The 27,204-nt window shown below is 53.9% G+C and overlaps 1 protein-coding gene across 1 annotated transcript in view; it reads left to right on the top strand.

Moving 5' to 3' along the window:
• The window catches only part of BRWD1 (bromodomain and WD repeat domain containing 1), a 246,097-nt gene that overhangs the window by 36,895 nt on the left and 181,998 nt on the right, over positions 1-27,204 (top strand). The window contains exon 3 of the mRNA XM_075334977.1: positions 26,587-26,616. Within this exon, the coding sequence (XP_075191092.1) occupies positions 26,587-26,616 (30 nt within the window). The remainder of the gene's footprint in view (positions 1-26,586; positions 26,617-27,204) is intronic.

The following is a 27,204-nucleotide window of genomic DNA, read 5'->3' on the forward strand; positions in this document are numbered from 1 at the left end:
CTGGGTCTCCCAATGGAGCGCCGAAGAAGGGAATTTTGTTACTTACCGTAAATTCCTTTTCTTCTAGCTCCTATTGGGAGACCCAGCACCCGCCCTGTTGTCCTTCGGGATTTTTGGTTGTTTTTCGGGTACACATGTTGTTCATGTTGAATGGTTTTCAGTTCTCCGACGTTACTTCGGAGTGAATTTGTTTAAACCAGTTATTGGCTTTCCTCCTTCTTGCTTTTGCACTAAAACTGGTGAGCCAGTGATCCCACTGGGGGTGTATAGCCAGAAGGGGAGGGGCCTTACACTTTTTAGTGTAATGCTTTGTGTGGCCTCCGGAGGCAGTGCTATACACCCAATCGTCTGGGTCTCCCAATAGGAGCTAGAAGAAAAGGAATTTACGGTAAGTAACAAAATTCCCTTTTTTTTTTTTCTTCAATGTGCTTTATTGCATTGAATGCATTAAAGCACATGTACCAACCCGCACGCGGCAATACCGCGGTAAAACCGCGGCAAACCGCATGCGGTTTTCGGGTGCAGTTTGTCGCGGTTTTTTTTACCACGGCTGCGGTAATCTTTCAATGCCTGCGGAATTTTCTTGAGAAAATTCCATTTTTCCAGTGCGCACAAAGCCTAAAGCAAGATTTTAGTTGGTAAAAAAAATAACAAAATTTCACTACCCCCCCCCTGCTTTGTTTTAATTTTGGTGAAGCATCTGAAGGGTTAACAAACTTTCTAAATGTGGTTTCTGAATCATGACAGGTGTGATTTTTTTTTTATTTTTTTTTTTTTTTTTTATGGGGTCGTTGAGCGCGTATTAGCATGAAAGTCCCTAAACGTCAAACTTCAAACATAATGTGGTCCCTAATAAAGTAGGTTTTATTAATTTTGTAAAAAAACTGAAAAATTGGCACTAAACTCTTACATTTCTAACAAAAAAATGTAAAAAAATTATGCAGATATAAGACGTGGAAAGTGTAATTAACTAACTGACTATCTGCTTTAGGCCCTGTGCGCACGCTGCAAATTTGCCGCATGAATTGCTGCAGAAACTGTTCATAACCTTTCTGCAGTCAATCCCAATCCCTAGCAAAACCTATGATAAAAATGCTGTGCGCACACTTTTTTTTTTTTTTTTTTTCCCCCCTACAGGTTTTGCTGCAGAATTTCTGCAGCAAAAAGAATAAGCATGTCACTATTTTTCTGCAGGTACCTGCGTTTTTTTGTCATAGATAATGGTAAAAAAATGAAGGGACCATCCCGCGGCAAAACCACGGGTGCAGTTTTATCGCAGTTTTTGCCGTGGGTGTGGTATTTTGCCGGAGGGTGCAGATTTTTCTTAAAAAAAAAAAAAAAAAAGTCCATTTTCTAGTGCGCACATAGCCTTAAGGACATAAAAATTCAAGCTTCAAAAATTGAGAATTTTTAAAAAAAAATTTATTAAGCGTTTAATTTTTTTTTTTAAGTGCAAATCCTATCAACCTAAAGTTACCACTAACATGAAGTTCAATGTGTCACGTAAACATTCTCAGAATCACTGGGATTTGTCAAAGCTCCAGACTTTATGTAAAGTGACACTGGCCAGAATTGAAAAATTTGGACTTGTCGGGTGAGAACAGGCTTCGATGGTGAAGGATTACCGTATTTTTCGCTTTATAAGACGCACTTTTCCTCCCAAAAATTTGGGAGGAAAATGGGGGGTGCGTCTTGTAATCGGAATATAGCGGTACCTGGGGGGTCATATCTGTGTGGCGATCAGGCGGACGGGTACCTGTGCTTGCGTGCGGGCGGCAGCCGGCTCCTGTGTGCGGGCGGCAGCCGGCTCCTGTGTGCGGGCGGCAGCCGGCTGCTGTGTGCGGGCGGCAGCCGGCTGCTGTGTGCGGGCGGCAGCCGGTTGCTGTGTGCGGGCGGCAGCCGGTTGCTGTGTGCGGGCGGCAGCCGGCTGCTGTGTGCGGGCGGCAGCCGGCTGCTGTGTGCGGGCGGCAGCCGGCTGCTGTGTGCGGGCGGCAGCCGGCTGCTGTGTGCGGGCGGCAGGCCGGCTGCTGTGTGCGGGCGGCAGCCGGCTGCTGTGTGCGGGCGGCAGCCGGCTGCTGTGTGCGGGCGGCAGCCGGCTGCTGTGTGCGGGCGGCAGCCGGCTGCTGTGTGCGGGCGGCAGCCGGCTGCTGTGTGCGGGCGGCAGCCGGCTGCTGTGTGCGGGCGGCAGCCGGCTGCTGTGTGCGGGCGGCAGCCGGTTGCTGTGTGCGGGCGGCAGCCGGCTGCTGTGTGCGGGCGGCAGCCGGCTGCTGTGTGCGGGCGGCAGCCGGCTGCTGTGTGCGGGCGGCAGCCGGCTGCTGTGTGCGGGCGGCAGCCGGCTGCTGTGTGCGGGCGGCAGCCGGCTGCTGTGTGCGGGCGGCAGCCGGCTGCTGTGTGCGGGCGGCAGCCGGCTGCTGTGTGCGGGCGGCAGCCGGCTGCTGTGTGCGGGCGGCAGCCGGCTGCTGTGTGCGGGCGGCAGCCGGCTGCTGTGTGCGGGCGGCAGCCGGCTGCTGTGTGCGGGCGGCAGCCGGCTGCTGTGTGCGGGCGGCAGCCGGCTGCTGTGTGCGGGCGGCAGCCGGCTGCTGTGTGCGGGCGGCAGCCGGCTGCTGTGTGCGGGCGGCAGCCGGCTGCTGTGTGCGGGCGGCAGCCGGCTGCTGTGTGCGGGCGGCAGCCGGCTGCTGTGTGCGGGCGGCAGCCGGCTGCTGTGTGCGGGCGGCAGCCGGGCTGCTGTGTGCGGGCGGCAGCCGGCTGCTGTGTGCGGGCGGCAGCCGGCTGCTGTGTGCGGGCGGCAGCCCGGCTGCTGTGTGCGGGCGGCAGCCGGCTGCTGTGTGCGGGCGGCAGCCGGCTGCTGTGTGCGGGCGGCAGCCGGCTGCTGTGTGCGGGCGGCAGCCGGCTGCTGTGTGCGGGCGGCAGCCGGCTGCTGTGTGCGGGCGGCAGCCGGCTGCTGTGTGCGGGCGGCAGCCGGCTGCTGTGTGCGGGCGGCAGCCGGCTGCTGTGTGCGGCCGCCCGCACGCAAGCACAGGTACCCTGCTGTTTGCACGCAGGGTGGGGGGGCAGCCTGCTGGCTGCCACTCTGTGCGTGCGGGGCGGGCGGCTGTGTAGCAAGTTACCCAGTTTGTCCGCGGTCCCACTTTCAAATGATGGCGCCTGGAGCGTGCGCGTGCGCAAATGGAGCTCTTGGATGAGAGCTCCATCTGCGCATGCGCTGCTCCAGGAGTCAGCGCGTGCTCAGATGGAGCCCTGGGATGAGAGCTGCATCTGCGCATGCGCCGGCTCCAGGCGCCATCACTTGAATCGGGACCGCGGACACACTGGGAAAACACCGCATCGGTTTGCGCCACCACTGAGGCGCCGCTGCCACCACTGAGGCACCATTTGAACCGGGACCGCGGACACTCTCACTGCACCGGCCTGCTGCACGACTCACCCGCCGCTGCTGCCGCCGCCACGGCGCCTGCCACCACTGACTCGCCGCACCTGCCAGCACAACCTGTGCCTCCTGTGACCCGCTTCACCACCACCACTGCTGCCCCCCTCCGGTAAGAGAACACCGGAGTATAAGACGGACCCAATTTTTCTTTTTTTTTACCTTTTTTTTTTTGTCTAAATTTGGGGTGCGTCTTATAATCCGGTGTATCTTATAAAGCGAAAAATATGGTAAATGGGTTGTCTGGGCCAAAATCAAATTTTCTTTATCGTTCCTTTGGGAGACCCAGACCATGGGTGTTTAGCTTCTGCCTCCGGAGGACACACAAAGTACTACACTTAAAAGTGTAGCTCCTCCCTCTGAGCTTATACACCCCCTGGTGAGCAGACCCAGCCAGTTTTTCGCTTTGTGTTCAGGAGGCATACATCCACACATGCATTCTCATCTGATTTTTCATTTTTGGTAAGAGTTTGAAGAAAAGCGGGTCCACGTCTGGACTCCCGGCATGTCCCTTCTCACCCCACTGTGTCGGCGGTGTTGTTAAGGTTGATTTCCTAGGCTGGAGCCTTACATGCCGTGCTCCTTCACCATCCCTCCTGGGCTCTGGCTTGAAGTGGGAGCCAGCACCGGTCTCCATGGCTGGCAGGAGACCGGTCTCCATCCGCAGCCCTTCAGGACCCTGCTGGACCGGAGCACTCATCCCCAGGGACCTGGCCCTGCGTCTCGGCAGCTAAGTACCTGAGACGTTTATATATTGGGGGTCCCTGTGCTTTGTTTGGGGAAGAGTGTGTTTGCTGTGTTTACTGACATTTCCGGCGGGTTCTCTAGCTGTCGCACGAGAACCGCGCCGATGGTGCCTGCGCGTCGGCCTCGCCGCTCAAATTTAGGCCCCGGCTTCGCCGGAGGCCTAGTTTCAGTTCACTGCCCTCGCATGTCACTCATGCAGAGGGACAGGCTCGGCTCCGCCCGGGGGCCCTCTCTTCGCTCCGGCGGCCATTTTCTCAGAGATTCACTAAGCGCTGGTCTGCACTCTGCATCCCTGCTGGGTGCTGTGTTTGGAGGTCCGGGCTTCGGGATCTGGAGGGCACACAACACCGCGTCAGCGGTCTGGTATATACTCTCTGGTCATTCTCTTGCAGAGCCCCCACTCCAGCAGCATGTCTCACACGAGGAGCAAGGCTCCAAAGCTATATTCAGTATGCACTGCATGTAAGCTCCTGCTGCCTGAACAGAGCATCTATCCACATTGTGATGCCTGCTCTAACTTGGCGGTGCCACAGCCTGGAGTCTCACCCCCAGTGGTCTCTCAGGCTGCTCCGGCTCCTGTGGCTGAACCCCCGGCTTGGGTAGAATCCTTTTCTAGGTCTATCTCCCAGTCTTTTGCTGAGTCGATGGGACTTCTGTCCAGGACTTTGCTGAACATGCATCAGCCCCCTTCACAGGGTGCCTCTGCTGCTAGGGGTCTCTCAGGACCGGAGCTCACAGAGGATTCATCATCTGGTCCCAGACCCCGTCCTCCTAAAAGGAGACGCAGGGCTCCCTCTCCCTCCTCATCCCGCGGCTCTGACTCAGGAGCTGACTCGCAGGATGAGGAGGATGCCTTTACAGGGGGCTCGGAGGCTAACTCCATGTACCCCATTGATCTGTCCAAAAGTGACTCAGATCTTAATGACTTGATTGCTTCCATTAATTCTGTACTGGATCTCAATCCAGTATCAGAGGAGCAACCCTCTCTGGCAGAAAAGCACCAGTTTACCTCGCCTAAGAGAGCAAAGAGTGTGTTATTTAACCACTCCAGTTTTCAGGCCGCTGTGACCAAGCCCAGGGCCTGTCCTGACAAACTCTTCCCAAAGCGTGGTTCTGATGACCGTTTTCCCTTTCCACCTGAGGTGGTCAAGGAGTGGGCTCATTCCCCAAAGGTAGACCCCCCCCCGGTGTCTAGGCTCTCAGCCCGGACCGTTGTATCGGTGGCTGATGGCACCTCCCTTAAGGATTCCACTGACCGCCAGATTGACCTTCTGGCCAAATCCGTATATGAAGCGGCGGGGGCCTCGTTTTCCCCGACTTTTGCAGCAGTGTGGGCTCTCAAAGCCATCTCTGCTTCTCTAGAGGGGATGCATTCCCTCGCCAGGAAATCTATGCCCGAAATGGTTGCCTTAACTTCCCAAGCTTCAGCTTTTTCATCCTATGCCATGTCTGCCATGCTGGAGGCTTCTTACCACACTGCGGTGGCTTCGGCTAATTCCCTCGCTATCCGCAGGATCTTGTGGCTTCGAGAGTGGAAGGCAGATGCTTCTTCAAAGAAGTACCTTGCTGGGCTCCCTTTTGCTGGGTCCCGGCTGTTCGGTGAACAGCTGGATGAAATTATTAAGGAAGCTACTGGCGGGAAGAGTACTACCATGCCACAAACCAAAACCAGGAAACCTGCCCAGGGTAGGAATCAGTCGAGGTTTCGCTCCTTTCGTTCCTCCAACTGGTCGTCCTCTAAGCCCTCGGCCTCGTCCACTAACTCAGCCAAGGACCAGAAATCCAACTGGCGCTCAAAAGCGCGTCCACAGAAGACCGCAGGAGGTGCTGCCGCTAAGGCAGCCTCCTCGTGACTATCTGTCCGCGCCAGCAACGTCCTTAGTCGGTGGCAGGCTCTCCCACTTTGGCGACGCGTGGTTTCAACACGTCTCCGATCAGTGGGTGCGGGATATCATCTCCCACGGCTACAGGATAGAATTCTCTTCCAGCCCGCCAAACAGATTTTTTTTCTCTCAACTCCCCCCTGCTCCAAGGCCGCCGCCTTCTCACAGGCCGTGGCATCCTTGCAGGCCAACGGAGTAATTGTACCGGTTCCCGCCCGGGAACGGTTCAGAGGTTTCTACTCAAATCTCTTCCTAGTCCCCAAAAAGGACGGTACCTTCCGGCCCATCCTGGATCTCAAGCTTCTCAACAAGCATGTTCAGGTGCGGCACTTTCGCATGGAGTCTCTGCGATCAGTCATTGCCTCAATGACCCAAGGGGATTTCCTGGCGTCCATCGACATCAAAGATGCATATCTGCATGTGCCAATTGCGGTTTCACACCAGCGTTGGCTACGTTTTGCAATCGGAGAAGATCATTTCCAATTCGTGGCTCTCCCCTTCGGGTTGGCCACAGCTCCTCGGGTATTCACCAAGGTCATGGCAGCAGTGATTGCGGTCCTGCACCTACAGGGGTTGGCAGTGATTCCTTACCTGGACGACCTTCTAGTCAAGGCCTCATCCAGTGCAGACTGTCAGCGGAGTGTCTCGCTCACTCTCGCCACTCTAGCCCAATTCGGGTGGCTTGTCAATCTTCCCAAATCCACTGACTCCGACCCAGAGTCTCACGTACCTAGGGATGCAGTTCGAGACTTTGCCGACACTTGTGAAGTTGCCCTTAGTCAAACAGCAGTCCCTCCAACTGGCGGTGCGCTCTCTGCTGAGGCCCCGCCGTTATACCCTCAGGCGTCTGATGCAGGTGCTGGGTCAAATGGCGTCAATGGAGGCTGTTCCCTTTGCCCAGTTCCATCTGCGTCCCCTGCAGCTGGACATTCTCCGCTGTTGGGACAAGCGGCCTTCCTCCTTACACAGGTTAGTGGCTCTGTTGCCACAGACCAGGAGCTCTCTTCAGTGGTGGCTTCGGCCCCTCTCCCTGTCCCAGGGGCGCTCCTTCCTGGCCCCGTCCTGGGTGATCCTCACCACGGATGCCAGTCTATCCGGCTGGGGAGCGGTATGTCTCCACCACAGAGCGCAGGGCACTTGGACTCCGTCCGAGTCAGCCCTTTCAATCAATGTGCTGGAAACCAGAGCCGTGCTTCTAGCTTTCCTAGATTTTCACCACCTGTTGGCGGGCAGGCACATCCGAGTCCAGTCAGACAACGCGACAGCGGTTGCCTACATCAATCACCAAGGCGGGACACGCAGCCGCCTGGCAATGTTAGAGGTGCAACGCATCCTTCAATGGGCGGAGGACTCTAAGTCCACCATATCCGCAGTCCACATCCCAGGCGTGGAAAACTGGGAGGCAGATTATCTCAGCCGTCAAACCGTGGACGGTGGCGAGTGGTCCCTGCACCCGGCAGTGTTTCAGTCAATCTGCCGCAAATGGGGCACTCCGGACGTGGACCTAATGGCATCCCGTCACAACAACAAAGTTCCTGTTTTACGTGGCTCGCTCCCACGATCCTCAGGCATTCGGCGCGGACGCTCTGGTTCAAGACTGGTCCCAGGTTCGGCTGTCCCACGTGTTTTCCCCTCTAGCTCTCTTGCCCAGAGTCCTGCGCAAGATCAGAATGGAGGGCCGTCGAGTCATCCTCATTGCACCGGACTGGGCCAGGTGAGCTTGGTACCCAGACCTGCTCCATCTGTCCGTAGAGATGCCGTGGCATCTCCCGGACCGTCCAGACCTTCTCTCGCCAGGTCCGTTTTTCCGCCTGAATTCTGCGGCTCTCAAATTGACGGCGTGGCTCTTGAGTCCTGGATCTTGACGGCTTCTGGTATTCCTCCTGAAGTCCTCTCCACTATGACTCTGGCCCGTAAGTCTTCCTCTGCCAAGATCTATCACAGGACTTGGAGAATTTTCCTGTCCTGGTGTCGCTCTACCGACCATCCTCCTTGGCCATTCTCCTTGCCGACCCTTCTGTCCTTTCTACAGTCCGGTCTGCAGCTAGGACTGTCCCTCAACTCTCTTAAGGGACAAGTCTCAGCTCTATCAGTGCTGTTCCAGCGGCGTCTCGCTCGGCTGGCTCAGGTCAGCACCTTCATGCAGGGCGCGTCTCACATCATTCCGCCTTACCGGCGGCCCTTGGATCCCTGGGACCTTAATTTGGTTCTCACGGTTTTGCAGAAACCCCCCTTTGAGCCTCTTAGGGAGGTTTCTTTGTTTCGTCTTTCACAGAAAGTGGTCTTTCTTGTGGCCATAACTTCTCTCAGGAGAGTCTCTGATTTGGCTGTGCTCTCTTCGGAGTCACCTTTTTTGGTTTTTCATCAAGACAAGGTGGTTCTCCGTCCGACTCCGGACTTTCTTCCTAAGGTGGTCTCTCCTTTCCACCTTAACCAGGACATTACCCTACCTTCCTTTTGTCCGGCTCCTGTTCATCGCTTTGAAAAAGCGCTGCATACTCTGGATCTAGTGCGTGCTCTCCGGATCTATGTGTCTCGCACCGCTGCTCTTAGGCGGTGCACTTCTCTTTTTGTGCTAACCACAGGTCGGCGCAAGGGCCTCCCTGCTTCTAAGCCGACCTTAGCCCGTTGGATTAGGTCGACCATTTCGGACGCCTACCAGTGTACTCAGGTGCCTCCCCCGCCGGGGATCAAGGCACATTCGACCAGAGCTGTCGGTGCCTCTTGGGCTTTCAGGCACCAGGCTACGGCTCAACAAGTCTCAGGCTGCCACTTGGGCTAGCCTGCATACCTTCTCGAAGCACTACCAAGTGCATGCTCATGCTTCGGCAGATGCGAGCTTGGGCAGACGTATCCTTCAGGCGACTGTCGCCCATTTGTGAAGTTAGGTTCTGCTTACTTCTCAGTTTTCTGTTTATTTCCCACCCATGGACTGCTTTGAGACGTCCCATGGTCTGGGTCTCCCAAAGGAACGATAAAGAGAATTTTGTTTACTTACCGTAAATTCTTTTTCTTATAGTTCCGTATTGGGAGACCCAGCTCCCTCCCTGTTGCCTGTTGGCAATTTTTTGTTCTGCGTGTTATCACCGGCTGTTGTCGTGGACAGTGTCTCCGGTTGTTCCGGCTCTTGCTCTGTTTTTACTTGTGGGTGGCTATTCTCCTTCAGCTTTTGCACTAAACTGGCTTGGTCTGCTCACCAGGGGGTGTATAAGCTCAGAGGGAGGAGCTACACTTTTAAGTGTAGTACTTTGTGTGTCCTCCGGAGGCAGAAGCTAAACACCCATGGTCTGGGTCTCCCAATACGGAACTATAAGAAAAAGAATTTACGGTAAGTAACAAAATTCTCTTTTTCCCTGGAGCTTGGTATAATAAAGCTATACGCTCCTACGGGCACTTACCGGTACTTACACCAGTAGGAAGTCGTCACTGTTCAAAGCGACAGCAGGACGACTGGGATCTGCCATGGTCATATGAGTATAGCTTTTATTTTATTTTTTAATCTACCAAGCCATTAGTAAAATTATAAATTTGCTCGGACAACACTTTAAAGGGAACCTGTCACCAGATTTGGTGACTATAAGCTGCGGCCACCACCAGTGAGCTCTGATATACAGCAATCTAGAATACTGTATATAAGAGTCCAGGCTGCTGTGTAGAATGTAAAAATCACTTTATAACACTCACCTAAGAGGCGATGCGGTGCAGACTGGTTGGATGGGTGTCTCTGGTACCGGCGACTTCTTTCGACCATCTTTGTTCTCCTTCTGAAGCCTGGGTGCATGTCATGCACACGAGCCAGCATTGAGATCCTGCGCATGCGCACTACAATACTTTTATCTGCCCTGCACAGGACCCCAGTGTCTGCTTGTGTGGATTACGTTGGACTCTCCTTTCAGGTGAGTATTTATAAAGTGATTTATACATTCTACACAGCGGTCTTGGCACTTATATACAGCATGTTAGAATATATAAGAGCCCACTGGTGGTGGCCGCAGCTTATAGTCGCCATATCTGTTGACGGGTTCCTCTTTAAGGCTTCCTCACACATTAGATTGTGTGCGTAGCCTCTCGACTCTTCCCCGTCATCACCAGATAAGGATCTACCATGTACGATATTGGATCCCTCATTGTCCAGCTGTAGATCTCCTGAGCTCAGCACTTGTGCTGCACCTGATCTCGCTCCAGTCGCCATGTGTGAACTTTCTGACTGTAAGCATGTAAACCCGGCAGCAGCCGTTCCTCCCCCATGGGATAAAAATACCAAGCCTGCAGGTTGTGATGGCTCCGGAGTGCCACAAGTAATTATAGTGCCTGCCTCGTCCCCCATCGCTCACTGCTACCAGACTACCTACTAGGGGACGATATGAGGAAATCTGCAGTCAATCGATTTCATAGGATGTTGGTCTACAAGTCCTATTGTGATATTCACCCCTTAATGCACTGACGGATATATACGTCATACGCCACTATTTTCCCCAGTTAAAAATATAGAAAAACATAAATATATTTGGTATGGCAACCGAACTGACAATCTAAAAATGCTTCACCTCGCAATGAGAATATTGGTTTAATTTTTTTGCCTGCTGCACCTTAACAAACAATAAAATTAAAATAAGCTTTCAAAACATTTTATTAATGGTATAGAGAAAAACTACAGCTCTCCATGCAAATAAGTCCTCACACAGCTGCACTGGCAGAATGGATCAGATTATGGGTAACTTTAAAGGGATGTCCTCACTGTTAAGCCACCTCCACTGCTGCCAATATACAGATTAGCAGTCTACTCCAGTGGGGTGGTCACTTTCCCTGACTAATCCACCCATAGTAGTCACACTCCTCTGTCTAAGGCTAGTTTCACACTTGCGTTGAATGGTATCCGTTGCATTGCGTTGTGTAACGGATGCAACGGATGTGTTGCATATAGTGGCACAACGGATGCTGCAAAACACAATTCGTTTTGATTTTTTTTTTTTTTACAGTTTTACCAGCAGCAGACTATTGTGAACGATCAGCTGATCGCTCCCTGCAGCCGGCCGCCGGGTGATCAGCTGATCGCTCCCAGTAGCCGGCCGCCGGGTGATCAGCTGATCGCTCCCTGCAGCCGGCCGCCGGGTGATCAGCTGATCGCTCCCTGCAGCCGGCCGCCGGGTGATCAGCTGATCGCTCCCTGCAGCCGGCCGCCGGGTGATCAGCTGATCGCTCCCTGCAGCCGGCCGCCGGGTGATCAGCTGATCGCTCCCTGCAGCCGGCCGCCGGGTGATCAGCTGATCGCTCCCTGCAGCCGGCCGCCGGGTGATCAGCTGATCGCTCCCTGCAGCCGGCCGCCGGGTGATCAGCTGATCGCTCCCTGCAGCCGGCCGCCGGGTGATCAGCTGATCGCTCCCTGCAGCCGGCCGCCGGGTGATCAGCTGATCGCTCCCTGCAGCCGGCCGCCGGGTGATCAGCTGATCGCTCCCTGCAGCCGGCCGCCGGGTGATCAGCTGATCGCTCCCTGCAGCCGGCCGCCGGGTGATCAGCTGATCGCTCCCTGCAGCCGGCCGCCGGGTGATCAGCTGATCGCTCCCTGCAGCCGGCCGCCGGGTGATCAGCTGATCGCTCCCTGCAGCCGGCCGCCGGGTGATCAGCTGATCGCTCCCTGCAGCCGGCCGCCGGGTGATCAGCTGATCGCTCCCTGCAGCCGGCCGCCGGGTGATCAGCTGATCGCTCCCTGCAGCCGGCCGCCGGGTGATCAGCTGATCGCTCCCTGCAGCCGGCCGCCGGGTGATCAGCTGATCGCTCCCTGCAGCCGGCCGCCGGGTGATCAGCTGATCGCTCCCTGCAGCCGGCCGCCGGGTGATCAGCTGATCGCTCCCTGCAGCCGGCCGCCGGGTGATCAGCTGATCGCTCCCTGCAGCCGGCCGCCGGGTGATCAGCTGATCGCTCCCTGCAGCCGGCCGCCGGGTGATCAGCTGATCGCTCCCTGCAGCCGGCCGCCGGGTGATCAGCTGATCGCTCCCTGCAGCCGGCCGCCGGGTGATCAGCTGATCGCTCCCTGCAGCCGACCGCCGGTGATCAGCTGAGCGCTGTCACTTGCCGGCCGCCGGGTGATCAGCTGATCGCTCCCTGCAGCTGACCGCCGGGTGATCAGCTGAGCGCTGTGACTTGCCGGCAGCCGGGCATGCTGGCGGCCGGTCGTTCAGCTGAGCGCTGTCGCTTGCCAAAGGCCGTGCGCTCAGCTGAACGTTCGGCCACCGCGAGCCAAAATGAAGTTTGATTTAAAAAAAAAAAAAAGAGCATGCGCAGTGGAATCCAGAGGATTCCGCTGCTCAAAACGTTACATGCTGCGTTCCTCCCGCTGGGCGGAAGCAACGGAGCGTCGCCCAGCAGACGCAGCGCAGGTCCTTTTGGTACAATCCGTCACCCATACAAGTCTATGGGAAACAGCGGAATCCGTTAACGGATTCCACTGTTTTCCAAAAGGGCGGATTGTAACGGAAGGAAATAAACGCAAGTGTGAAAGTACCCTAAGGCTATGTGCGCACTAGAGCTTTTTACCCGCGGATTTGCCGCGGAAAATTCTTGAGAAATGTCTGCAATCTTTGTGCAGACATTTCCCAGCAATTTCTATGAAAAAAAAAAAAAAGCTGTGCGCACTTGTGCGGATTTTTCTCAAGAAATTTCCGCGAGAAGAATTTCTCGAGAAACTTTCTTGAGAAAATGTGCATGTCCATTAATTTCCGCAGGTACCTGCGGTATTCCGCAGGTAGCAATGATGTGCGGTATACCACCGGAATAGCCGCGAATTACCTGCGGGAATGCTCATCGCTGCCTGCGGTTTTGCAGGAAGCGATGTCATTATGCCAGGAAGAGGAAGCGGAGCAGAGTAAACACAGACGTCGCACTCCCTGGACGCCGCACAGAAGCACTTCCGTGCGACCTCCAGGTGCTCGTGCAGTCTGTGTCCTGCTCCGGCCTCGCGGCTGCCTGCACTGCAGTGTCAGTGTCTGCCCGCATTGTCAGCAGCCTGTCACGCGGCAGCGCAGGCAGACACTGACATCCTGCAGTGCTGGGAGCCGCGGGGATGACTATCGCTGCTGTCAGGAGGTGAGATCATTACCTGCTGTGACGATCTCCTGCCTCCTGACGTCACCGCGGTCACTGCTGTCTATGCCCGTCTCGCGAGCGGCCCGAGACTGTCACTAGCGGTGACGTCACGGGCTCTCGCGATACTTCTGACAACGCGGCGGGCATAGAAGTCAGTGACAGCGCTGACGTCAGCAGTACAGGAGATGATCACAGCAGGTAATGATCTCATCTATGCTCCTGATGGCAGTGCTCGTCATCCCCTGCAGTGACCTGAGCTGACCTATTGATGTTAGCTCAGGTCACTGCATTGCTCTCCCAGCCAATGGGGAACATTCTGTTCTTCATTGACTGGGACAGCGACTATGGTATGGATCGCCGTGCCCCCCCCCCTTATTGGATTACGCCGGACGTGGAATTGATTGTGCTCTTTTCAATAAATTGGTTAAAGAGGGAATGTTTTGGGGAGTGTTTTTTCAAATAAAACTTTTTTTGTTGTCTATTTTTTAATTATTACTGACTGGGTTGGTGATGTCGGGTATCTGATAGACGCCTGACCTCACCAACCCCAGGGCTTGATGCCAGGTGACATTACACATCTGGCATCAACCCCATATATTACCCCGTTTGCCAACGCACCAGGGCGCGGGATGAGCTGGGGCAAAGCGCCAGGATTGGCACGTCTAATGGATGCGCCACTTCTGGGGCGGCTGCGGCCTGCTATTTTTAGGCTGGGGAGTGTCCAATAACAGTGGACCTCCCTAGTCTGAGAATATCAGACCCCAGCTGTCCGCTTTACCTTGGCTGGTGATCCAATATGGGGGGGACCGCACGTTTTTTGTTTTAAATTATTTATATAATTTAAAATAACAGCGTGGGGTGCCCACTGTTTTGGATTATCAGCCAAGGTGAAGCTGCCAGCGGTGGTCTGCAGGCTGCAGCCGTCTGCTTTACCCTAGCTGGCTACAAACAATGGGGGGACCTCACGTCGTTTTTTTTTAATTATTTATTTATTTTATGGCTAAATACAAGGCTAAGCACCCTTTAGTGCCACATGAAAGTCACTAAAGGGTGCCAGCTTAGAAAATGCAGGGAGGTGGAACATTATATAGGTTTTTCTCATCTATCTATCTATCTATCCCTCTATCTATCTATTCATCTATTCATCTATCCATCTTTCCCTCTATCCATTATCTGTCTATCGATTATCTTTATTATTTATTGCAGGGACAAACCTGCGGCAAATCCGCGGCAAAACCGCATGCGGATTTGGTGCGGATTTTTTCCGCAGGTCCGGAAATCTTTCACTGGCAGAAGTTTCTCAAGAAATTTTCTTGAGAAACTTCACATTTCTAGTGCGCACATAGCCTTAGCTGCTTTCACACCTCCGGTTTTAGCAGTGCGGCTAAATCCGGCTATAAAACCTATGCAACGGATGCGGCGAAAAAAATGCATCTTTTGCATAAGTTTTTACATGCGGCCCGTCCGGTTTTTGCCGGTTGCGGCACGCTACTGAGCATGCGCAGTGCAAAAAATTGCATGCGGCGGCCGGATGCAGTTTTTGCAGCGTCCGGCATCCATTGGAAAAAGCGCCGCATCGGCCGGATGCGGCACGATACGTTTTTTTTGCCAGACAAAAAACGTGCCAGGCAACGTTCCATCCGGCCGCTGCATCGGCTAAATATGCTGCATCCGGCAAAAACCGGACCGAACGCAAGGCCATGCGGCACAATCCGGCACTAATGAAAGTCTATGTGGAAAAAACGCAACGTTGCGTTTTTTTCTGCAAAGAGACGGATTGTGCCGCACAGCAAAAACCGGATGTGTGAAAGCAGCCTTAGATGCCATGATTGTGCTGCCCCCCGCTTTATCGGTGCACTCCTCATACCTCGGAGGCAGCGCTCAGCCCAGCTGACTGCCACGGAGGAGCTTGGCGTTGAGCCTTATTATACTCAGTTTACATCTTTCCTGACATCTGCCTTGCATGTACGACTCAAGCCTGGAGCGTGTGCATGGAGCTGGCATTCTTATTGTTAGTGTTCGATATTTTCCTAATTAACACTTTGAGCCAGCGTCATGACATTGCTCGTAGCCCAAATGGTGCAATCGTTGATGATGCAATCACCGTAAGAGGAGCGCGGGGCATGGAAGCTGCGCACAATCAGTCCAACTCAGGGCTTACAAGTAGAGATGAGTGAACCCGAAGTTAGGTGCTTGTACCAAATAGATGCCAAACCCCCCCCCCAGGTGCTTTACGTTTACAAACCACTTGAGCGAGCATTCCTGTGCTTAGCCCAGTGCAAGCTGCTTGCTATATAATGGAAAAATACTGTCCACCCGTCCCTGGAAGTGATCTGTTTATGGCTGCATGTGAGTGAAGATCCGAACAGTCCATTGTGACCTCCATTGGGGTTCAAGTCACAAACCAAACTTAATCGTCCAGTTGAACCGTACTTCCACCAGTACACTCATCTTTATTTTGAAAGCACTGCACTCATTGCTTAAAGGGGTTCTCCATCTTTGGGGATTTTTTTTTTTTTCTTTTATGAATTTAGTTCGGGCTAAAAAATGTTTCAATTGTATGTAATGGAAAAATTTGCACTGCTTGCGTCCTATAGCTGCTCTACTTCACTCTTTTGCCAGGCGAAGAATTGGGTAAAAATAACGTGACCAGCCCCGTTATTTTAACAATGTATTGAGGACATGAGTTTGTGGCACTTACTATTATGACAAATCCTTCTGCTCTTGTTGCAGCTTTTCTCAGACTGGACAGATCTCCAGTCCATAAAATATCTGCTGGGGTAGGAGCATGTGACCAGACCCCTCCTTCTGCTAATTGGACAGATCTGGTCACATGCTCCTCCACCAGCACCCAATTAAGGCTATGTGCGCACGTTGCGTTCTCTGCAGTGCGGAAAAGAACGCACCCTCTGGCAGACCGGACACTGCGTTTATAAAATAAAATACATCCACAACACATGCATTTTGGATGCTTTTTCCATATGTTTTGCATGCATTTTTGACAGTGCGTTCCCCCGGCAATTCAGCTCTGCTACATGCCGGCTGACAGTTGACAGTCGCGCGATGAGAATGAACTCGGGTGAACTGCACCCGACTTCATTGTCATACCGCAGCTCTGTCTGTGTGTGGCGTCCCGATTATCATCTTCACCGCACACATCCTGACATTACCGCCTACATCCCCGCACAGGTCCCGACGTCCCCGCACGCGTGCCTCCGACGTCCCCGCACGCGTGCCTCCGACGTCCCCGCACGCGTGCCTCCGACGTCCCCGCACGCGTGCCTCCGACGTCCCCGCACGCGTGCCTCCGACGTCCCCGCACGCGTGCCTCCGACGTCCCCGCACGCGTGCCTCCGACGTCCCCGCACGCGTGCCTCCGACGTCCCCGCACGCGTGCCTCCGACGTCCCCGCACGCGTGCCTCCGACGTCCCCGCACGCGTGCCTCCGACGTCCCCGCACGCGTGCCTCCGACGTCCCCGCACGCGTGCCTCCGACGTCCCCGCACGCGTGCCTCCGACGTCCCCGCACGCGTGCCTCCGACGTCCCCGCACGCGTGCCTCCGACGTCCCCGCACGCGTGCCTCCGACGTCCCCGCACGCGTGCCTCCGACGTCCCCGCACGCGTGCCTCCGACGTCCCCGCACGCGTGCCTCCGACGTCCCCGCACGCGTGCCTCCGACGTCCCCGCACGCGTGCCTCCGACGTCCCCGCACGCGTGCCTCCGACGTCCCCGCACGCGTGCCTCCGACGTCCCCGCACGCGTGCCTCCGACGTCCCCGCACGCGTGCCTCCGACGTCCCCGCACGCGTGCCTCCGACGTCCCCGCACGCGTGCCTCCGACGTCCCCGCACGCGTGCCTCCGACGTCCCCGCACGCGTGCCTCCGACGTCCCCGCACGCGTGCCTCCGACGTCCCCGCACGCGTGCCTCCGACGTCCCCGCACGCGTGCCTCCGACGTCCCCGCACGCGTGCCTCCGACGTCCCCGCACGCGTGCCTCCGACGTCCCCGCACGCGTGCCTCCGACGTCCCCGCACGCGTGCCTCCGACGTCCCCGCACGCGTGCCTCCGACGTCCCCGCACGCGTGCCTCCGACGTCCCCGCACGCGTGCCTCCGACGTCCCCGCACGCGTGCCTCCGACGTCCCCGCACGCGTGCCTCCGACGTCCCCGCACGCGTGCCTCCGACGTCCCCGCACGCGTGCCTCCGACGTCCCCGCACGCGTGCCTCCGACGTCCCCGCACGCGTGCCTCCGACGTCCCCGCACGCGTGCCTCCGACGTCCCCGCACGCGTGCCTCCGACGTCCCCGCACGCGTGCCTCCGACGTCCCCGCACGCGTCCCCCCGCACGCGGTCATTACCTCAGTTGCTGCGTGGAGCTCACAGGGGCGGCGGTGTCCTACTGCCGCTCCTGTCAGCTTCAGGTAGAGCTGGATGCGTCGCGGGACCTCTGGATTACGCCGGACCTGGAGGGGTATTTGGGGATTTGAATAAAGTGGTGAAAGAGGGTGTTTTTTTTGTCTTTTATTCCAAATAAATGATTTTTCTTTGTCGCTCCATTGGGAGACCCAGACAATTGGGTGTATAGCTTCTGCCTCCGGAGGCCACACAAAGTATTACACTTTAAAAAGTGTAACCCCTCCCCTCTGCCTATACACCCTCCCATGCATCACGGGCTCCTCAGTTTTATGCTTTGTGTGGAAGGAGGCACACATCCACTCATGCATTCTCATTTTAGTTATATCGGTTGGAAGAAAAGTGGGCCCCCACGGGGCCCCCGGCATGTTCCCTTCTCACCCCACTACGTCGGCGGTGTTGTTAAGGTTGAGGTACCCATTGCGGGTACAAAGGCTGGAGCCTCATGCCGTCTCCTTCACCATCCCTTAGCGGCTCTGGGAGAAGTGGGATCCTGAGCGGTCATCCATTCACTGGGACCGTGCTCCCTCCGCAGCCCCTGTGGGAATCTGTCGGACAGGAGTCTATTTATCCTCAGGGACCGGGCCCTGCATCACTAAGGTACTGTGTCCCCATGGGGGATGTGCATGGAGCGCCTTCATCCCGGACGCTGCAGCAGCTGCTTATTGGTGACGGCCGGCGGACTTCCGCGCCGACCGCGCCTGCTTGTCGGCCGCGGTCTTAAATTTAGTCCCCGGCTTCAATTGCGGCCTAGTAGCAAAACTCCCGCCCCCGGGCCTGTCTATCAGGGGTAAGGGCGGGACTGCCGACCTGACGTCAGATGTGAGGGCCGGAGCATCCTGTATGTTTCCTTCCCCCTCACTGATCACTGTGGGGACTCCAGATTCCCGCACTTTTCTAGCGCCGCCCACGGCCCCACTCCTCCCCAGAGAGCTCCGGCAGCCATTTTTTTGGCATTCTGCCGGTGGAGGATTTCCAGGAAAGAGCTCTGCAACACTGGGAGACCTAAGGCAGGGAATCTGGAGGACACACGCTCCGCTTTTTAGCGGTCGGTAAGCCACACCGGTCACCCGGTGCTGGTCCCCTTAGGGTGCCGGAATAGATACTATATATTTATATATTTCTGTTCGGTCGGGCTGTATACCCTTTCCCATATACTATCAGTGATCACTCTCCTAGGAGACAACAGCATGTCGTCCACAAGGAGCAAGGGTGCCAAGGCACAGGGTTATTTTGCGACCTGTACCTCTTGTGCGGCTAAGTTACCTGCGGGTTCCACCTACCCTCACTGTGAGCAATGCTCAACCCCTGTTTTGCTTGCTCAGCCGGAGCCTCGGTCACTAGTGGGCCCCTCGGCTCAGGTAGACCCCCCTGCTCTCCCTGTCCAGGCGGCAGGGACAGAGTTTGCTGTTTTTTGCTGAAAAACTGAGTCACTCTCACAATCCATGGCTCAGTCTATGGACAAATGGTCTGCCAAGCTGCTTGAAGCTTTGGAGTCCAGACCGGTCCTTACACAGGCCCCGGGCCCTGTTGGATCGTCGCCTCCAGGCCCCTCTCTGTCCGCGCCGCAGCGCGTTCCCAGGGGGGGCCCTAGGTCTCACGTGGAGGACTCCTGCCCGGACCACAGTCCCAGACCGGCTAAGCGGGCCCGCTGGGAATCTTCCCCGACTTCTTCACGCTGCTCGGCTTCCCAGCTTGAGGACTCTCTGGAGGACGAGGCGGACGTCGCAGCTCAGGGCTCTGACCCTGACGTTGCTCTCAATCTTGATACACCTGAAGGGGACGCCATAGTAAATGACCTTATCTCGTCCATCAACCAGGTGTTAGATATATCTCCCCCGCCGCCACCTGTAGAGGAGTCGACTTCTCAGCAGGAGAAACACCAGTTTCGGTTCCCTAAACGTACACGGAGTGCGTTTTTCGATCACTCTAACTTCAGAGATGCTGTCCAGAAGCCCAGAGCGGTTCCGGACAAGCGCTTTACTAAGCGCCTTACTGACACACGTTACCCCTTCCCCTCTGACGTAGTTAAGGGTTGGGCTCAATGTCCCAAGGTGGATCCCCCAGTCTCTAGATTGGCGGCTAGATCTGTGGTATCTGTTGCAGATGGCTCATCGCTAAAGGATGCCACGGACAGGCAAATAGAGCTCCTGGTGAAATCCATCTGTAAAGCCACGGGAGCGTCTTTTGCCCCGGCTTTTGCAGCCGTGTGGGCACTCCAAGCTATCTCAGCTTGTCTGGCTGAGATTAATGCGGTCACACGTAATTCTGCTCCGCAGGTTGCGTCTTTGACTTCTCAGGCGTCAGCTTTTTCTTCCTACGCCATGAACGCAGTTATAGACTCTGCTAGCCGTACAGCGTTGGCATCCGCTAACTCTGTGGCAGTCCGCAGGGCCATGTGGCTGCGCGAATGGAAGGCAGACTCTGCTTCCAAGAGGTTCTTAACCGGTTTGCCGTTTTCTGGCGACCGCTTGTTTGGCGAACGATTGAATGAGATTATTAAGGAATCCAAGGGAAAGGACTCCTCCTTACCCCAATCCAAACCGAAGAGACCTCAGCAACGGAAAATACAATCGAGGTTTTGGTCCTTTCGTCTCTCCGCCAAGCCTCAATCCTCTTCGTCCAGCAGGCCGGAGAAAGGCCAGAGGAACTCCTATGCGTGGCGGGCTAAGCCACGCCCCCAAAAACCCGCCGGAGGCAATGCCTCCAAGGCGGCCTCTTCATGACTCTCGGCATCCCCGAGCCGCATCCTCGGTCGGTGGCAGGCTCTCCCGCTTTTGCGACGCCTGGTGGCCACATGTTCAAGACCGATGGGTGAGACATTCTGTCTCACGGTTACAGGATAGAGTTCAGCTCTCGTCCCCCGACTCGTTTCTTCAGAACCTCTCCGCCCTCCGAGCGAGCCGATGCACTTTTTCAGGCGGTGAACGCTCTGAAGACAGGAGTTGTGATCCCTGTTCCCCCCCCAGGAACATGGTCGCGGCTTTTACTCCAACTTGTTTGTGGTGCCAAAGAAGGACGGCTCGTTCCGTCCCGTTCTGGACCTCAAACTACTCAACAGACATGTGAGCACCAGACGGTTTCGGATGGAATCTCTCCGCTCGGTCATCGCTTCGATGTCACAAGGAGACTTCCTAGCATCGATCTACATCAAGGATGCTTATCTCCATGTGCCGATCGCATCCGAACATCAACGCTTTTTGCGTTTCGCCATCGGGGACGAACACCTTCAGTTCGTGGCATTGCCTTTCGGCCTGGCGACAGCCCCACGGGTGTTCACCAAGGTCATGGCATCGGTTGTGGCGGTCCTACACTCTCAGGGCCACTCGGTGATTCCCTACTTAGACGATCTTCTGGTTAGGGCACCCTCTCAGATGGCGTGTCAAAACAGCCTTTCCGTCGCTCTGGCGACTCTCCAGCAGTTCGGGTGGATCATCAACTTCCCAAAATCCAAGTTGACACCGACCCAATCACTGACGTACCTTGGGATGGAGTTTCATACTCAGTCAGCAGTAGTCATGCTACCGCTGGACAAACAGCTGTCGCTGCAGGCAGGGGTGCAATCTCTTCTTCGGGGTCAGTCACACCCCTTGAGGCGCCTTATGCACTTCCTGGGGAAGATGGTGGCAGCGATGGAGGCAGTGCCCTTCGCGCAATTCCATCTGCGGCCACTCCAATGGGACATTCTCCGCAAATGGGACAGGAGGTCGACTTCCCTCGACAGGAACGTCTCTCTTTCCCTTGCAACCAAGACGTCACTTCAGTGGTGGCTCCTTCCCAACTCTCTGTCGCAGGGAAAATCCTTCCTACCCCCAACCTGGGCTGTGGTCACCACGGACGCGAGCCTGTCAGGGTGGGGGGCGGTTTTTCTCCACCACAGGGCTCAGGGAACCTGGACTCCGATAGTCATCCATTCAGATCAATATTCTGGAGAGAAGGGCAGTGTATCTAGCCCTATTGGCCTTTCATCGGTGGCTGGAGGGCAGGCAGATCCGGATCCAGTCGGACAACGCCACTGCCGTCGCATACATCAACCACCAAGGCGGCACTCGCAGTCGTCAAGCCTTCCAGGAAGTCCGACGGATTCTGTAGTGGGTGGAAGCCACAGCTTCCACCATCTCCGCAGTTCACATCCCGGGTGTAGAAAACTGGGAAGCAGATTTTCTCAGTCGTCAGGGCATGGACGCGGGGGAATGGTCTCTTCACCCAGACGTGTTTTGAGAGATCTGTCGCCGCTGGGGAACGCCGGACGTCGACCTCATGGCGTCACGGCACAACCACAAAGTCCCGGCATTCATGGCCCGGTCTCAAGATCACAGAGCTCTGGCGGCGGACGCATTAGTTCAGGATTGGTCGCAGTTTCGACTGCCTTATGTATTTCCTCCCCTGGCGATGCTGCCCAGAGTGCTGCGCAAAATCAGGTCCGACTGTCGTCGCGCCATTCTCGTCGCTCCAGATTGGCCGAGGCGGTCGTGGTACCCGGATCTGTGGCATCTCACGGTGGGTCAACCATGGGTACTCCCAGACCGCCCAGACTTGCTGTCACAAGGGCCGTTTTTCCACCTGAATTCTGTGGCCCTCAACCTGACTGTGTGGCCATTGAGTCCTGGCTCCTAGCGTCCTCAGGGTTATCTCAAGATGTCATTGCCACCATGAGACAGGCCAGGAAACCAACGTCCGCCAAGATCCATCACAGGTCTTGGAGGATTTTCTTATCCTGGTGCTCTGATAAGGGTTTTACTCCCTGGCCTTTTGCCTTACCCACTTTTCTTTCATTCCTTCAATCCGGAATGGACAACGGGTTGTCTCTCGGCTCTCTCAAGGGACAAGTATCGGCGCTATCCGTATTTTTTCAAAAGCGTCTAGCCAGGCTTCCGCAGGTCCGCACGTTCTTGCAGGGAGTTTGCCACATAGTCCCACCTTACAAGCGTCCGCTGGAACCCTGGGACCTTAACAGGGTGCTAACGGCTCTTCAGAAACCACCTTTCGAGCCGCTGCGGGATGTCTCTTTATCACGTCTTTCGCAGAAGGTGGCATTTCTAGTGGCAGTTACATCGCTCCGTAGAGTGTCGGAGCTGGCAGCGCTGTCATGCAAAGCCCCCTTCCTGGTTTTTCACCAGGATAAGGTGGTTCTGCGTCCTGTTCCGGAATTTCTCCCTAAGGTGGTATCTCCTTTTCATCTCAATCAGGATATCTCCTTACCTTCATTTTGCCCTAATCCAATTCACCAATGTGAAAAGGATTTGCACTCATTAGATCTGGTGAGAGCACTCCGGCTCTACGTGTCTCGCACGGCGCTCCTGCGCCGTTCAGATGCGCTCTTTGTCCTTGTCGCTGGCCAGCGTAAGGGTTCGCAGGCTTCCAAGTCAACCTTGGCTCGGTGGATCAAGGAACCGATTCTTGAAGCCTACCGTTTTTCTGGGCTTCCGCTTCCTTTGGGGCTGAAAGCCCATTCTACCAGAGCCGTGGGTGCGTCCTGGGCATTGCGGCACCGGGCTACGGCTCAGCAGGTGTGTCAGGCAGCTACCTGGTCTAGAAAAAACAAAAAGCCAGCACTAAATGTGCACTTCAGCACTAAACATTCCAAACTGTACTTATTATAAAAATTTTGAGATTTTTGGCAAAAAATTGCAATTTCTTGAGCTGCCACGCCACGTCACGGCAAATCTCATTTGAGGCAGTCCTACACTAAAATATTTTTATAAAATGTGCCATACGGCCTCATATGAATAGTAGAACTGCTCTCAGCAGCACTCACCTGGTCTATTTCAATCCCGTACCCATGACTGAGTCATGGCTGTGGGCGGGACAGGTCCAAGCAAATGTTGCATGAAGTAAACAGCCCGTGGACAAGGCCTGATGACTTAATGTGAACAGTCACCAACCGCCAAAATCTAGACAGATGGAATACATCCCAAATTGGGGTGCATAGCAAGGTGGAGGTCAACCACCAATTTGGGATGTATTCAATCTGTCTAGATTTTGGCGGTTGGTGACTGTTCACATTGAGTCATCAGGCTTTGTCCACAGGCTATTTACTTCATGCAGCATTTGCTTGGACCTGTCCCGCCCACAGCCATGACTCAGTCATGGGTACGGGATTGAAATAGACCAGGTGAGTGCTGCTGAGAGCAGTTCTACTATTCATATGTGAGGCCGTATGGCACATTTTATAAAAATATTTTAGTGTAGGACTGACTCTAATGAGGTTTGCCGTGACGTGGCGAGGCAGCTCAAGAAATTGCAATTTTTTGCCAAAAATCTCAAAATTTTTTTTATAATAAGTACAGTTTGCAATGTTTAGTGCTGAAGTGCACATTTGGTGCTGGCTTTTTGTTTTTTCTTTAGCTACCTGGTCTAGTCTGCACACTTTCACGAAACACTATCAGGTGCATACCTATGCTTCGGCAGACGCCAGTCTAGGTAGGCGAGTCCTTCAGGCGGCGGTTGCCCACCTGTAAGAGGGGGTCGTTTTCGGCTGTTTTTATCGAGGTATTCTTTTACCCACCCAGGGACTGCTTTTGGACGTCCCAATTGTCTGGGTCTCCCAATGGAGCGACAAAGAAGGGAATTTTGTTTACTTACCGTAAATTCCTTTTCTTCTAGCTCCTATTGGGAGACCCAGACAATTGGGACGTCCAAAAGCAGTCCCTGGGTGGGTAAAAGAATACCTCGAAAATTTTTCTTTCGGGTGTATGTGTTTATTTTACTTTCACTTACAGGTTAATTATGGAAGGTATCTAGGGGAGACTCCTGTCATGATTAACCTAAGACTTAGTGGCAGCTATGGGCTGCTGCCATTAACCCCTTATTACCCCGATTGCCACCACACCAGGGCAATTCGGGATGAGCCAGGTAAAGTCCCGGGACTGTCGCATGTAATGGATGCGGCAATTCCGGGCGGCTCCTGGCTGATATTGTTAGGCTGGGGGGCTCCCCATAACATGGCGCTCCCCATCCTGAGAATACCAGCCTTCAGCCGTGTGGCTTTATCTTGGATTGGATCAAAATTGGGGGGACCGCACGTTTTTTTTTATTTTACTGCACGATATAGACCCAGCCACCTGTGGCTGTGATTGGTTGCAGTGAGACAGCTGTCACTCAGCGTGGGGGCGTGTCTGACTGTAACCAATCATAGGCGCCGATGGGCGGGGAAAGCAGGGAACACTAGATTGAATAATGAGCGGCCGGCATTTTTAAAAGAGGAAAAGCCGCCGGAGCAGTGTGAACGCCGTGCAGCGCCGCGCCGGTGATCGGGGAACGGTGAGTATGAGAAAGGGGGGGGGTGGACTGACCGACGGACTGAGAGTGACAGACACAGCGACCAACTGACAGAGAAAGAGACCGACAACAGACAGAGGGAGATTCACAGACATCCACAGACTAAGATTGACCGACATTGACAGAGAAACTGAAAAGACTTGCGTTTAAAGCATTAGAATATACCAGAGAAGCAGAGGGGTATAGCAACACATATTAATTGTTTGAAAAAATCACTTCAAACTGGATCAGTGAAAAAAGCAGTTGTAATCTTTATTAAGTACAAAAGATGCATATTAAAATACACCAAAAACCAGTGATCCAAAGATTTCACAATTAATTGTTGAGCCAGGTAAGGAGATAAAAACCCAGAGCAAAAAAGGGGGCAGTTAGGTCAGAAGAGTCACCATGAGAAGTAAAGGCAGGGTCAGCCCAGGCATGTGGGAGTTAAATCCAAGTGGAACACACATGTAGACATTAATACAGCAGGTAGCTTACTTACTCATGGTGAGACCTCAACAGACCAAACTCCACCGCACCCCAACGCATTTCGTGGTCTTCAGGGTAGTGCGACATGTGTGGCAAGAGGGAACTATTTATATGTGCCCCAATAAAAAAAGGACCTGCCGGCCGCCCGCCCCCATTCAGGTCACATGCAGAGGCGGGATCTTGTCCGTAGCGTGAATCATCGGGCAATTCCCGGAAATGACGCGGGTAACAACAGTGTCGTCACACTGTGCCTGCCCATCCTGTTTCAGGAAGCCGTCATTCAGACACGCTCTGGAGGAGGCCGCACTGCGCATGCGCACCACGGGCGCGGCTGTCTTAAAGAAGGGCAAAGAAAAGGGAAAATATTAATAGCGATAAAAGTATGTGATCACTAGACGGGCAATATAGGGAGGACAACCACAGTTCATAGAATAACAAACATGTATATTGCTGGAAGAGAGAGATAAGAGATCCCATAGTGATGCATCTCATTTGCGTTTAAAGCATGCGGAATGCAAGAAAAATGCAGTCCAAGTGCATTTTGGTTGCGTTGTGACCCACATCATTGATTTCAATGGGACGAGAACGCAGCTACAACGCACAAAAGAAGTAACATGTTGCTTTTTTTTTTTTTCCGCAGCAATTTTGGGCATCCAAAACTCTGCGTTTACAAACGCAGCGTGTGCATTGATTTTTCGGCTTTCTCATACTTTGCTGGGGAAGCTGAACGCATGCAGTTATGCTGCAGTTCAAACCGCAGCGTTTCCGCGGGAAAAAACGCAACGTGCGCACATAGCCTTATGGACATTAATTTCTGAGCAGTCTGTGAGGAAAGCAGCAGTAATAACAGTTGGAGCATAACCTTCCAAACCGGTAAAATAGCAAGTGCTACAAAAATCATGTCCCCAACACATCTGTGAAAACAAAGGTAACGTGGCCGACCCAGATAACTCAGTTACCAGCAATAGACAATGTAATCCGGAGGCTATAGGAGGAAAATTGGGTTTTATTAAAACTTTCGCACAATCGCAAAAATGATTTTTAGCCCCAAATGCATGCATTTAAGCAATAACAAAAATAATTGTGGAGAATCCCTTTAAACAAGCAGTAAACTATAAAGTTAAAAAATCCACCTTGTTTTTAAGAGTAAATTGCAATGTAGTCGTTTTTGCTGGCACTTTGCAGTTTCGCCCCCTTACAAAGCATAAATATAACCCTATAAGTGCCATAAAATGAAAAAGGGTCATAGACCATGTAGTAATTTTTTTTTTCTGTTTTCTGTCTAGATGCTGATCCGGGAACTGAATGAAAACAATGTAAGTATCCAAAGTTTCTACGGCACTTGCTTGGTGCCAGTTCCACACATACTGGTTGGGGCACATGTACGACTGGTTGGTATCGTGCACCGGCCCTAATAATTAAAATGGGACACGTTTGTGATACCCGCTGATGGTGCCTTTGTATATTTGGCTGGTAAATGCCCTTCACAACTACCAGTAATGGCAGCACTGTTAAGAGTCTTAGGCTGAGTTCACATGTCCAGTAATCATCCATTAAAACGGGTCCTGTAGCGATCAGTTTGGAAAATGTCTGCTGGATTATTTTTTTTTTTTTAACATGTAAGTCTATATAGAGCTGATCCATTAACGGATTTCTTTTTATCTTCCATTTTAAAACAGATCCTGTAAGAAAAACAGATCTGTTACAAATGCAAGAATAACAATGACTAACTGGCAATCAGTTAACAGATCCATTCTCCATAGATTCCAATGTTTCAAAAAACGGATCCGGCAGAAATCTGATATTTAACAACGGAGAAAAAAAAATGTCCTTAGAACTGTATTTTCCTAACAGGTCTCTGCAGAATCCATTCTGATTATTGGATGTGAACGCATCTTTATTCT

Source organism: Anomaloglossus baeobatrachus, chromosome 2, assembly GCF_048569485.1.
Source record: "Anomaloglossus baeobatrachus isolate aAnoBae1 chromosome 2, aAnoBae1.hap1, whole genome shotgun sequence".
Taxonomy (NCBI): domain Eukaryota; kingdom Metazoa; phylum Chordata; class Amphibia; order Anura; family Aromobatidae; genus Anomaloglossus; species Anomaloglossus baeobatrachus.